General features: G+C 57.0%; 1 protein-coding gene across 3 annotated transcripts; it reads right to left on the bottom strand.

Moving 5' to 3' along the window:
* Nucleotides 1-476: 476 nt before the first annotated feature.
* Nucleotides 477-12,431, bottom strand: PCIF1 (phosphorylated CTD interacting factor 1). Of its 3 annotated transcripts, none has more exons than XM_067708271.1 (17): nucleotides 11,659-12,431; nucleotides 9,658-9,924; nucleotides 8,257-8,399; nucleotides 8,041-8,165; nucleotides 6,644-6,781; nucleotides 6,336-6,466; nucleotides 6,067-6,221; nucleotides 5,266-5,413; nucleotides 5,088-5,171; nucleotides 4,729-4,828; nucleotides 3,512-3,674; nucleotides 2,632-2,804; nucleotides 2,403-2,489; nucleotides 2,133-2,317; nucleotides 1,387-1,480; nucleotides 1,119-1,294; nucleotides 477-969 (listed from the first exon to the last, which is right to left on the bottom strand). In XM_067708271.1, the coding sequence occupies exons 3-17, from the start codon at nucleotides 8,378-8,380 to the stop codon at nucleotides 915-917; spliced, it is 1,938 nt and encodes a 645-aa protein (XP_067564372.1). In that variant the 5' UTR covers nucleotides 8,381-8,399; nucleotides 9,658-9,924; nucleotides 11,659-12,431; the 3' UTR covers nucleotides 477-914. The 3 variants fall into 3 exon arrangements, with proteins under 3 accessions (XP_067564372.1, XP_067564370.1, XP_067564371.1); XM_067708269.1 differs by having other exon boundaries at nucleotides 477-1,021; nucleotides 11,659-12,426; XM_067708270.1 differs by having other exon boundaries at nucleotides 477-1,021; nucleotides 9,757-9,924; nucleotides 11,659-12,426.
* Between the last annotated feature and the right edge of the window lie 987 nt (nucleotides 12,432-13,418).

Here is a 13,418-nt window from a genome sequence, read left to right as displayed (position 1 = left end):
GCTCCTTGCCTAGAGGTCCTCAGAGCACAGCCAGGTGCCTGCAGAGGCCACATGCCCCGACCAGGTGCCTCTGACCTGCTCTTCCTCCTGACCCTTGACTGGAAAACACAGCTGGCTGCCCACTCACTGTGCTGGCTCCAGGGCCAGCAGGCATCTAGGTTTCTGCCTCGACACAGCTACCTGCCCTCTGCTCCCCAGAGGGATCAGTGAAGCTGATACCAGCTGTGGGAGTTTGGGGCTTGCAGATTATTGATGCAGGGAGGGCTCTGGACCCTTCAGACCTCCTGGACGTAGGCGGAGGCCACCAGGGACCCAGGTGTGGGGACGACAGGATGAGAAGTTAGTAAGATACCGGAGCCCTCGGTTGGGTGTGCGGGCCCAGGGCTCATGAGAAGGTGAGCCTGGATGTAGCGGACTGTGGTCCCAGAAGTCGCTCCAGGTTCCTCAGCCTTCTCTGCCCTCAAGACCCTCACACATTCTTGAGGGGGGGAGGTGGTTCTGTATTTCCTTTTACAAATGAAACAAGGTGGCAACACGATGGGGGCCAGGAAGGAAGGGAAGGCATGGGGCCTATTTACAGGGGACTTGGAGTGAGTTTGAGGTGGGAGGTTGGGGGGATGCGGGCAGGGAGGGGAAGCCCTGACAGAGCTGTAATCTTCCTATGTCATTGGCAGTCTGGGTCCTGCTGCCACCCCAGAAGGAGGGTCCTGGGATCCACTCAGCCCCAGGAGGCCTGAGCGCCAGCAGTCCAGACCAGCACCCTGGGGCTCCTCCTCCCCGCAGGATGTGTTAAGTGGAGTGAGGCTCCCGGCTGGGGCCCTGCTCGCGGCCTGAGTCCCTGTCCTTGGCCTCCGAGGAGGACGACGAGGAGCCGACAGAGCCATGGCTGCGGCCCGACTGCCGGTAGGCGGCGCTCAACTCCTGCAGCCGCTCAGGCGTCGGCCCCCACTTGGCAAATCCAGGGTCGTTCTGTAGGAAGAGCACGGCCGTGCTGTGGACAGCCTTGTAGTGCATTTCCTCCCTGCGGGCAGAGGCAGCGGCTCAGGGAGGGGCCCGGCCCGGCCTGGTCAGCCCTGCCCTGCAGCCCAGCCCCCCTGCCCCGCCCGCCCAGCACCCACTTCTTGCAGACATGCTGGGAGCCGCTGCGGTACTCGTGCTCGAAGGCGGGCAGGACCAGCTGGTGGCGCTTGAAGCGGCTCTGCTCCATGCGGGTGAGCGCTGGGGTCGGGGGTTCCCGCCACTCGGGGATGAACACGATGAAGGACAGGGGCTCTGGCGAGCTCTCGAGCAGTTTCTGTGGGAGGGGCCCACGGTGGCCATCAGGGCCTGGCCCTCCAGCAGCCGGCCATCTTGCTCGCCGCCCCCCACCCGTGGCGACACACCCACCTCAAAGTGAGAGACCATGGCATCCATGAGCTCCTCGCAGAAGGGAGGGTTGGCCTCGAAGGAACCACTCAGCGGGGAGAAGTCCAGGCAGGGCCTGGGGACAGAGGCGAGCATTTCAGGTCCCAGGACCCAGTCCCTCCACCAAACACAGGCGCTGCCCCCACGTGTAGGCAGCCACGTTGGAGAGATGGCTCTGGGCAGGCCAGAGGCCACGAGTCACCCTAATTCTGGGACAAGGCGTGGCCATCTCTGTTGAATGGATGAGGACACAGAGGCTCAGGCTTGGTGACCCAAGTTCACTGAACTGGTTAGTGGAGGAGCTGGAGCCCCAATCCAGTTCTGATCCCAGTGCCACCACAGCACGAGCCACACCCAGGAATCCCCTGCTGCTGAGCTTGCCCTCTTGCTAGCCGGGCGGCAGCTGCCTCTCTCATCCATCCGCACCCCCAGGCCCCCGCCACACCTCTCACTCCTCTCAGTGCCCGGAACCAGGCGCTGCTGCTCCACACCTGGGCTAATTCTCTTGAGAGCCACAGGCTGGGTGAGGGCGTGGCACAGGCTCCCAGACACTGAGCCACATGTCCCAGGTCACACAGCTGGGGGGGTGGGGGCGGAGCAGGGATTCCACCCCAGACTGCCCAGCTCCAAAGCCCTCAAGCCTCGGGGAGCAGCTGACCCAGGTGGGCTCTGTGCTCTGGAGGATGGCTGCCTGGGCAAGCGGGAACCCACCGGGCCCGGACCCTCACCCGCGGGAGCCGAAGTAGCCATCCGTGTCGGGGAAGGCGGAGCAGTACTGGCGAAAGTAGCAGTTGAGGGGTGAGGCGAAGCACTCAAAGCTGACGCCGAAAAGCCGGTGGAGGGCCTCGAAGATGTGCACGGGCAGCGACCCCTGCAGGCCTGTCCCCTCGTAGAGGCCCACGCCGAACATCATCTGCAGAGCAGCGGCGCTCAGCCTCTGGGGCGCAGCCTCCCCCCGCTCCAGAGGAGCCCCCACTCCAGCTGCCCCAGGCCCGTACCTGGTACCGGCGGAGAAGACACCAGACTCGGGGCAGGAACCTCTCAAAGGCAGAATCGTCGATGCAGCTGTAGCGGTAAAGGAGCCACTGTAGGACAGAAAGCAGGGGCTTCAGCAGCAGCCCTTCCCTCCCTCGTCACTGCCTCCTGCAGAGGACTCCAGGTCCAGAAAGATCAGCCCTTCACACCCCCCTCCTGGGGCACCTGCCTCCCCCACCCCCCAGCTCTTACCAGCTTGCTGAAGTAGTTGCGGCTGACCTTGACCATCTCGCCCTTATACCGGATGCAGACCACGTTATTCTCCACGTGCATTTCCACGCTGGGCATGGGAGGTGCAGACACGGCCAGCCGTACTGGATAGCAGTACACCAGGCGGGGCTCCACCTCGGGGGCCTCCACCTCCTCTGTGGGCAGGAGAAGAGTGAGGGGCCGCCAACTCTCACCCTGGACAGCCTCAGTGCCTACCGAGGGCCAGGCGCTTCACATGCGCAGCCCAGTAACCAAGGGCGGTAAGTCTCACCCTGTGGAGGAGCAAACTGCAGCTCAGACAGTTCGGTAACGAAGGAAACAGCTAGGCAACTGGCAGGCGCGAGAACCAGTGGCCCACGTCAACACGCTCCGTACTGACTCGGGCCCCCGGGCCACCATGCCTTGGGGCCTGGTAGCCAAGCTGTGGGTTTGTTGCCAGGCAGAAGTATGAGACCTGCACTGCTTCGTCATCATAGTCACAATACCTTATTTAGGGATCTTTTGGGGCCCAGCACTTTAGTTCCCAGGGAATCCTCACACGCTCCTGTGGCCAGGTGTCTCACCTCAGTGAGGCTTGCAGAGAACGGATGTGAAGCAGGTCCACCTGACTACTTATCCCTGGCCTGTCTCGCTCTCCCTCCTCTGGCTCTCCCTTTCTCATCCCTTCTTCTGTTTCCTAGAGGAGTGCTAAAACCCCAGAGCCGAAGGCCACAGCATGTCTCGCCCCAAGCGCTGCCGGGAGAAACAGGCTTCCCCAAACCAGCTGGCGGCCTTGAGGCTCAGCCTCACTTGTCCCTTTGTCAGGGCCCGGGATACTGAGTTGGTGGCGTCACAGCTGGCTCCTCGCCACCTGGCGCCTTACCTGGGATGTTGTTTTCCTTGAGAATGGCAAGGTGCTTCTCTCGGATCCGTTTGACGTACTCCAGAGAGATGTGGTAGATCTTACTGCAGATACCCTCCACGGAGTCCTTGGCTGCGGCTGAGACGTGGGGGCCACACTGCCTCCGCAGATGCTCCAGGCGATCCTGGAGGAGACACTCCTGATCAGGGCTCTGGTGGGCGGGCTGGGGAGGGCTGTTAGATTCCAACAGTCCTCGTTCCGAAACAGGCTCTGCTACTTACTAGCTGTGTCACTTGGACAAATCCCTCAGCATCTGTGAATCTTATTCCTCAGCTGCTAAGGGAACACAAAATACTTACCTAACAGGGCAGTTTGAATATTAAATGCGATCATTCCCATTAAGGGCTTGCCAAGCTCCTGGCATACAGTAAGTGTCCGATAAATGCCAGCACTTATTGTTGGGGTTACACTGGGCCAAATCCCTTGATACTTGCTGGGGAAACAAACCAGGCACAATCCCTGCTTATAAGGCATTTGCAGTCTACGGGGAGAAAGACTGTTGTAAGACAGGGGCCCTGTGGTCACTGCAGATTTGCAATTTGAGCTTTTAGCAATTTGTAATTATACTGAATTGCACGTGTCAAAGTGATGGGTGAAAGTGAGTCACTCTGGCTAGTGAGTACACCTACCTTTGTCACTCTCTACGTGTCAAGTACACAGTTACTATCGTGAAGTGCGAAACCTTGTCTCTTGTGAAAAATGGTCCTGAAAAGAAAGCCCGTTGCTAGTGCTGGTGGAGAGTTAAAGAAGTGATGGGTTTGGGCCAGAAAACAGAATTGTTTTGAACACATTAAAGTGGGCGATTGAATCTGGTAGTAGCTCTTAACTGAAATAGGGCCACACACACCCAAGAAAAGGCAGTTTGTCGATCTGTTTCCAAAAATCTACAGGGAGGTGTTGAACATTCATTAAGTTGAAAAGGCAGCTACTTATGGTGTGTGGCCGAGCACAGGATTCTATTAAGAACGCGAACGGAAATGTTCTCTGGGAGAAAGCCAGGAGCCTAGAGGAACATCTTCAGATGGGAGTCTGGGGACTGATGACTGTCGAAGGTCCACTGTACTACTGTACAGAAGGCTGACGGGGGGCCCGCCCAGCCTCGGCAGGCAGAGTGGGCTTCTCGAAGACGGTGGCCACAGAGCCTTTCCACCGCTGGCCTTCCGGCTGCGGCCACTCACCATATAGTCCTCCTTGGAGGCGGAGTGGTCCTTCCGCAGCCAGCTGAAGGTATCCTCCACGTTCCACTTGACCACCTTCCTGCTGTCGGGAGATGCACTCCTGCCAGTTGAGGGTACGTAAAGGGGCCGGCTGTTGAGCGTCTGCTCCACCCTCCCTCCTCCTCCCATCCTACTTCCACTGGCATTTGAGCATCAAACCCAGGCTGACATCATGACCCTTGTTCTGCCTTTGGGAGCTGGCCCCACTCCTGCCGCCAAGCGCAAGGACAGGGCCCTGAGAGTAGGCCAAATGGCCTGTGCCCTCCTCCCCCACTCTGCTCAGAGCCCCCTTGTGCCAGGGTCACGAGACGGAGCCAAACCTGGACTCGATGAGCCGCCTGGCAGCCTCTGCGTATTTGAAGAGCAGACGCTTGGCTTCCTCCCGGAACTTGATTCGGGATAACCTGGGTTAGAGAGCAGGCAGAGTTAGAGCCCTTCTATACCGGCCTGGGCACACAAACCAAGTTGCCGGGGTCGGCTGCAGCTGCGGGGCTGTACCTGATGGGAATGTCATTCATGATTTCGCGAAACATGGAAGGTGACACGACCGGTTCGCAGTTGCTCGGCAACAGAGGATCAGAGCCTTTGTCCACGACCTTGCGCTCCAACATCCAGCGGTTGAAGGATTCCCGGGGGGGCTCGATGCCTGTGGGACGGGAGAGCTGATGAAAGTCTGGATTGAGTCAGCGGGCTCCATGCCAGCCGGCACAGGAGGCATGGCATGGGCACTGGAGGTGCAACAGTAAACAAGACAGCCGCTGTTATGTCAGGAGCTTAGTCCTAGGCAACATTTCCCAGAGTATTCTGAGAATTGCTAGTTTTACAAAGGGTGTTACAAAGGGTAACAGAGGGGAGGGAGGGATTCTATATTTCAGCCAAGTTAAGCAGGCTTACCTGCTACTTAATAAAAGCTACAGTTTATTACGCATTTACTCCTTGTAGTAACACTGTGAGGTACAGGTGCTCGGGTTTTTATGCCCTTTTACAGATACATGACAAGGCTTCGAACAGTGCCTGGCAAACAGTGAGCACTGGAAGTGTTAATGATTGGTTTTGTTGTTTGGGCGTTACTGATCCCAGCCACCCTTTATGTAGGCACTGTTACTGTCGCTATCTTACAGATGAGGAAACTCAAGAGCAGAGAAGTTAATCGATAAACCCGAGGTCACAGAGCCAGTGGTTAGTGGAGCCGGGACCCCTCCACAGCACACACTCAACCACTGGGCTCCACTGGCCAAGCCCTAGCTCTTGCTAACGGTGGATGGAAGCAAAGGAAGCTGGGGCCCAGGAGGCAGTTACCCTCTCGCTGCTGGCACAGCTCCCGGTAGTGCTGCCGAAGCTTCAGGATGAGCTGGGAACGGAGCAGCTCCACCTCAGGATGCGGAGGCAGCACCTCTGATGGCCCCCGGTGCTTGATGACAGCGTTGGTCTGAATGTCGAGATCCCAGTACACCCTTGGGGCACAGACGGGAGCAATGAGGAAAGGGATGCCCTGCCTGCCACCCCACAGTCCCAGGCAGGCCGACCATCGGTGATCGGCACTCCCAAGCCAATCAGCAGGGACTCACTCAGTGGGTCGGAGGAGAGCTGCCTGCTGTTTATCTTCAGGGGATGTCCCCCAAATCTTCAGGGTTGGGGTTCCTGGGATGCTGGGGGAGCTGGGCACTGACGGGCCCGTGGGTGTCATGGGGATGTCAATCTGGAGCAAGAGTCAAAGGCGTCAGGTCAGGAGAGCTGGCCCACGCGCCAACGCCGTGTGCACCTGGTGAGCTGCGCCCCGGGCCCCCTCCTGACCAGTCTGCCGATGCTCAGCACTCACAGGGCACCTGACTGGGCTGCCACGGCCCAGCCAGCTCCTGAGTCCACACACACTCACCTTGGGCTTCTTCACGCCATTGCCACTGGGCTGCTCTTCCGAGAGCTGCCGCTTTCGGGGCTTGTTCTCAGCCGGGGGGGTTTCCACCAAGCTTGAGTCTTGGGGCAGGGGGGTCGCATTCAGCCCCAAAGGGTCCGACTGGTGGAGGGAGACCAGCAGAGTTGCAACCAGGGCCAGCGGCTTAGGAGTCCCAGTACTGCGGAGGCCTGACGCCTCCTGCGCCCCCGCTCCCACTCCTTGGAGAAGAGCAGAGGGGCTGGGATGCGGGAGGGACGCTCGGCTCCACTCCTGCCTGCTCCTTGCGACTGTGCACCCCGGGGGAGTGCTTCCCCTTCCTAATTCCCTCACTTTCAGAACAGCCAAGCTGAGACCGACCTCGCCACTGAAAAGGTGATTAAAGGACCAGTTTAACATGACATCTGGCATGGGATCAGTGCCCAGTACATGTTAGCTGCTTCTCCTTAAGAACCAGAATGGGGGACTCCATTGGCAGTCCGGTGGTTAGGACTCCGAGCTTTCACTGCTGAGAGCGCAGGTTCAACACCTGGTGGGGGAACTAAAGATTCCGCAAGCCGCTCAGAGCGGCCAGAAAAAAGAAAAAAGAACTAGAATGAAAATTAGGAATAAAGGGAAAACTCAAGAGACTCTGGGAAGTCTTTTGAAGACACCGAGGGTATGTGTGTGATGGTGGGCAGCAGGGCCTAGCCCTGAAATCCCTCAGGTGTGAGTCCTGCTCTGCCTCTTACTGGCTTGAGGTCTTGAGCCAGTCACTTCCCCTCTCTGAGCCTGTGTCTTCATCTGCAACATGGGGGTGGATCGTGCCAAGAAAGGCTGCCCCAACTGACGGCAATCCAAAAGCCCACATTCCCGCCAGACAGCCCGTGCCCCCACGTCCCCATCACGTGGACATTCCAGTTCCCAGACAGTGCTCCTCCCCGCACCCGACTTCACTCAGCCTACCTTCTCACCTTAAACGCTGGTTCACAGAGAAGCCTTCCCTGTCCCCTTCCCTTCCCCAGACCCGCTAAGGATCCCGGCTGTACTCTGACACAATTCTTCACGCAGGTGCTATACTGTAATCCTCCTGGCCCCTCCAGTAGACTGTCCCCTGAGCATGCAGAGGCAGGACCAGGTCTATCTTGTTAACAACCACATCACAGGCACAGTGCCCAACATGCAGTACGAATTCAGCATCGTACACTACAATCATCTTTATAGGTGTCAGTCTCTCCTACTGAAGTATAGGTTCCATGAGGGCAGGATTGTGTCTGTCTTGCTTGGCATTGTGTCCCCAGGTCCTGACACAGGGCTAGGTACATAATAGCTGCTCTGGGTACATTTGGGGAAGGCCCAGATGCCAGAAGCCGCCAAGACCCCTGCCTGAGGCCGGCACTCACAATCACATCGTGCTGGCCCAGCACGGGCATCTCCCACAGGGACTGGTTGGTGAATCGGTTGAAGTAGTAGGGACGGTTCTCCCTTCTGCTCCAGCACTTCTCCCAGCCAGCGTGCACCAGCTCCTCTGCAAGCAAGCACGGAGCCCAGCCAGGGTCAAGACTGCTTTCCAGGCACCCTTCCTACCCCACCACCCAACCACTGCCCCTCGCCAGTACCTGGGAGGTCCTGCACCAGGCGGACGGGCTTTGGAGAACAGGGCTGGCTCTGATTGGAGGTGCCTGGGGAGTGACTCAACAAGGATGCTTCCTCCCGGGGGCTGCCGTGATTCTCATTGGCCATCTCAGCACCCACACCGGACCTGCCACACAGAGGACCGAAGGGTGTCAGGGCCAGCAGGGCATGGAGGTCAGTTCCACCCCCGCACTGCACCCCAGTTACAATCCACAAGGGCCCCAGTGACCACCTGCACATGTGGAGAAACCAATCCAGTCCCTTCCTGGACGGCCAGCCTTGTGCCACAGGAGCCCTCAGCTCTAAGTTGCAGTTCCCTCAACTGTAAATGGGTGCACTCCCGTTGCTCTTTTGGCCTGGAATACTCTTTCCCCGCTTCTCTGCCTGGCTTGCCACTAGGTCCACATCCTCCAGGGACCCTTCCTTGATCCTCCCTTCCCCAGGCTAGGTGATCAGAGTCCTAGGATTGTAGGATTGTAGCACTCAAATAGTCTGGTCCATTAACTTGGTTTGTCTCCCCATTAGACTGTCAGAACTCCCAGGCCTCAGTACTGGGTACAGTTCAGCTCTCTCCAGTGCTCAGCATGGTACCTGGACCCAGCAGGAGCTGTATTCATTCTGCCAATGTTTACAAAGCACCAACAGTGGCAGACAAGACAGAACAGAGTCTGCCCTTGAGAAGCTGTTACCATAAGAAGAAATAGTAACTGCTCCTCTTTCCTTTTCCTATCCAGTAAAATCTAACTGGAACACAGCACAGCCCAGGAAGGGGCATGGCATCTAATTAGATGCCTTGTTCTACACTACAGAGCAGGAAGAACCAGTAGGACTGAGAAGGAATACCGAGTTCAGTCCTTCATAATCCCCAGGTGAAAACATACTTTAAACACCAGGAAGAAGGTCAGCTCCTTCTGATTTGTATTCCTAACTACCCCACCCAAAGCACACCCAGCACAAGCCTCAATGGCCAAAGTGGTTCCCAACCTGGCTGTCAGACTCCTAGGGGCCAACTGAGGTCAGCCTGGTGCTCCTAAAGTTGTTTTCAATGTCACAACACCCAAAAGAAATCAAATATTTACCCACAAAAAGACCACAAAGGCACATTTAAACACTGGTTATCTTTGCTACTGAAATTTTATCAACTGACTGCTGTCACATTGATTATCTCATGACAATCAGAAGCTCTGACGGTTGTTGGCGACATCATAGCGATCACTGGCTTGTTGATTTTATTGTACACCCAGTCACAGACATCTTTGTTAATTTGGAAAGGGGAAAATGAACGGTTACTTTGTCTGTACAGTTTGGCAGATAAAAATGCAGGGAACAAGAGAACACACATACAACAAAAGGGGGCCAGGATAAAAAGGTTTGGAACCACTGACCAAGGGGAGATGCCTTGGTCCTCTGGGGAAGAGGAATTCCCGGTGCCTCGGGGCGGACCCACAGGTCTCAAGGCTGAACAAGGTCCCTCTTTCTCTCACCCTCTGGGGTCTGCAACGCTAGCATGAGAGGGCTTTCTTCTCCGGCCAGATGGACCCCCTGGTCCCACAGAGGCAGTGGGGAGGCCTGCAGGAAAGCGTGCAGTGCAGGCGTGTGGGCTGGTCAGCAGTGGAGTGGACGGGAGCCCAGGGGATTCCTTGCATCAGCAACTGCAGAGCAAAGGGAAGAAAAGAGAGTCACAGACCTGTGAAATGCTGCAGAACAGGGACAAGAACAAGAGGGGCAATGACACAGGGCACGGCGGAAGTCCCCAGGACAGGGCGGGACACTCTGTGGGAGATCTGAGGATTCAGGGGATGAAAACGGTACTTCTCAAGCTTCCCAACCAACAGGTTCACACTCACAGACTTGCAGCCTGCACCGTCCCACGGGACCCTGAGTTGAAAAGGGCCCTGAGACTGGTTTAATGCTCTGCTGTCACGGTCTTCACATCTTTCATAAACTTTTAACAAGGGGCCTGTGTTCTCATTTGTACATTTGATGTCACAAATTATGTAGCTGGTCTGGCCAACCACAGCACCCCTAAGACGAAAGTGAACAACATACGTATCACAGGTTGGGAGTGGGCACGGTCCCAAGCCACCCACAGTGAGGGAAAAACACATTTCTTTGAATCAGGTCTTTAATTTTAAAAATAATAATAATCCATGCCAATGCATTGTATAACACAGCGTGTTCACCTTCACTGAAATATTTTCCCCAAGAAATACTGTGTGATACTGATGCACCAAGCAGGTGAACTATGCAGAGGAGGGACCAGCAGCACAGCTTAGTGAGGCCAAGTGGGGACTCTGCAGTGTCTCCAAAACCAGCTGTGCATCAGAACCACCAGGGAACTTGTTAAAAAAAACCCTCAGATTCCTGTCGCTCACTCACATCGTAGAGATGGGGAGGGGAGATACACAAGAATCTGTATCTTTTAAACACAGCTCAAGAGTGGGATTGGGAGACTGGGTGACTAATCTCACTTTACACCACTTCAAATCTTTACCAACTTTTTTATGATTAAAAAGTTTTTTAATTTCCCAGGTGATCTGGATGCAGAAGGTCGGTGCTGCATCAACCCTGGGTTTGCACAGACCCCGGTTCCAGAAACTTCTGCCACTTTCCGAATTAGAACCAGAATTACTCAACCTCTACGGTCTCGATGCGTAGAGCTAAGCACACTGTACTAAGTGCAAGTTATCTCTGCAAGTAAGAGATAACTGCTATTACTAAGGAAAAGTTTTTATTTATCCTGTGGCTTCCCGGCCCCCGAGCATACCGCAGCTCGACAAGGGCCCAACAGCTTAAGGATAAACAAGCGTATCTGCGGAACCCGAGGAACACACCACAAGGAAGAGAGAGTCCGACTCCAGGATTGGAGGAAGACGGGGCGGGATCATTTCAGTAACGCACCAATCAGAATACTCCGGCCCAATAGGGAGCAAAGGGCTTCCAAAGTGCGCAGGCGCGGGGGGGCGCGCGATGGAGGGGAGGGCCCAACCCCCGCCGCGCGCGCACCTTCCCCCTACCCGCCAGCGGGGGCGGGCTGTTTGGCGCGCGCGCGCCAGCCCATCTCCCGGGCTCCGCCCCCCGCCCCGCCGCGCGCTCCCGCCCCCGGGCTGAGGCGACTCAGAGTCGGAGACCGACACAAAGGCGGTGGCGGCGGCAGCGGCGGAGGGGCTCTAAAGACCGGTCCGCCCGCGCTCCCCGGACCCAACTCCCTCATCCAGGTCACCGGCCCGGCCGCCCCCCAGTGGGCCTAAGATGGCGGCGGCGGCAGAGACGGGGCAAGCGGTAGCCTCGAGCGGAAAGCGCCGGAGGGGGCCACCGCCGCCTGGCTTCGGACCCCGGACCCTGGCGCGGCTCGCGGCGGGACTATGGCTTCCTGGGGCTCTTACCTGCCCGCAGCGGACTCGAGGGGACGCGACTACACGTTCTGCTCGACCGCCCGTTTTGCCGCCTCCGCCTCGCCCTCCCCAACGCCGCTGCCGCCATCTTGTGTCCCGGGCCGGGACTCCGTGCTGCGCATGCGCTGGTACCGCCTCTGAGGGACCTCGCCGCTGCCGCGCCGCCATCTTGAGTGTGGCAGGACAGCCCGACTCTTCAGACCTCGCTTGCTGTGGGCCCCCTCCCCTTCCTGCCGTCCTTCCCTGCTGTTCATGCGGGTCTGAGGAGCGGGAGGCAGCTTTGCGGGCCCTGGGGTGTGGACTGAGGCAGGAATGAACCCACGAGCACGCTCCCTGCCTCAGTTTCCCCCGCAAGCACACCCGCTGGGGCCCCAGGACCTGAGTGGGCGGTGCGCTGGCAGTCGAGCTGAGTGTGCGCACCAGGGGGCGCGGAGCGGGCTTGAAACCTGCGGGGGCTAGGCCCAGACGCCCACCTGGGGGCGGAGTCCTGGTGACGTAATCTCTGGACGTACAGAGGACCTGGGTCTTGCCTGCGGCGCGGCTCCGCCACTTCCGGGCAGTCGCTTGTCGTCTTTGGACCATTGTACGGAATGTTTTCCAGCCATTTCTTATATGCAGGCTGCATGCACATCGAACTTTCTCCCCCAATGAGGCTGCATAAGTTCGAAGAGCCCCTGAGTAGAAGAAACTCAAAATAGCCCTGAGAGACATATAATAAAGATGGCTTTTGGCAAAGTTGGGAAATTATAAACTAAATGCATCAGAGGGCTTTCCAACACTGATATCAGTGGTTGCTAGTTGCAGTGCAAAACCTGAGACCTCAGGCCGGCCACAAAAGTTAACCCAGCAGGAGAATGGCAGTCGCCAGGTCCCTGGCTCCCTGCAGGATTCTTTGGTAGAGGTGAGCAGGCGACTCACTAGCTCCACCTCCCTCTGGCCTCCCCAGTAAGCCGACCTCCCAGTGATAGCTTAGGAAGACAGGCTTGCCACCTGCTGTTCGACTTGCGCTTCCCACGTAGAGCCTGAGGCTGCAGATACCCCAGCCGGGCCTCCGCTCCTGTCCGTGGTGCCTGGTCCCAGCAGCTTGGTGGGGTTGGGGGAGTGCCAGCAAACCCGATGCAGTAGTGTGAACAGTAATTAAGAACTAGGGTTCCCATCAGTCTGACTGGGTTCAAACTCCTCCTCCACCCGAGATGTAGATGTGTGGCCTTGAAGGAGTTGCTTAACCGCTTTACGCTTTAGTTTCCTCTAATGGAGGATAAGGCTGCCTACCTCATCAAGGTTTGGTGAGAATTAACTGGGATGCTGCCTGTGGAAGTACTCAGCACAGCAACTGACACAGATGTTAGCTCTTATCACCTCACGGGGTTTGAGGCTTGCTCCATGTAGATCTGAGACCTCTGGAAATAAACCAGCTCCTTGTAGGCACAGCAGGTGCAGCGATCCTGCCCTCACAGTGCATACAGTTCACCTGATAGGCTTGACAGGCCATCAGATGCAGGGTCCCCACCTCAGACAGGGGAACCACATGTCCTGCTTTGCCTGGGACAGTCTTGATTTATGTCTGTTGTCCTGGCATAATTATTAAAATGGCTTCCTTTCTCAAAAGGGCCCTGGTTGGACAATAAATTATATGGTCACTCTAGACTTACAGAATGCCCAGTTTTACAAGCTCACTAGCTGGTTCTTATTAACACTGGAGTGTAAAAATCATATAGTGATGGTTACATGTTCGTGCCTTCATGTTTTCA

Source organism: Pseudorca crassidens, chromosome 15 (genome assembly GCF_039906515.1).
Source record: "Pseudorca crassidens isolate mPseCra1 chromosome 15, mPseCra1.hap1, whole genome shotgun sequence".
Taxonomy (NCBI): Eukaryota; Metazoa; Chordata; class Mammalia; order Artiodactyla; family Delphinidae; genus Pseudorca; species Pseudorca crassidens.
The sequence above is the reverse complement of the archived record's forward strand: the minus strand, read 5'-3'. Positions and strand labels throughout refer to the sequence as shown.

What these genes read in the sequence shown, in the direction of transcription:
- PCIF1 (XM_067708269.1), bottom strand. Translation starts at nt 8,380, where the DNA reads ATGGCCAATGAGAATCACGGCAGCCCCCGGGAGGAAGCATCCTTGTTG. An exon ending in GCTGTGCCAGCAGCGAGAGG is followed by an intron (nt 5,414 to 6,066) that starts GTAACTGCCTCC and finishes CCCGTCCCACAG; the next exon opens with GCATCGAGCCCCCCCGGGAA. An exon ending in TCCCAGCATGTCTGCAAGAA is followed by an intron (nt 1,022 to 1,118) that starts GTGGGTGCTGGG and finishes CTCTGCCCGCAG; the next exon opens with GGAGGAAATGCACTACAAGG.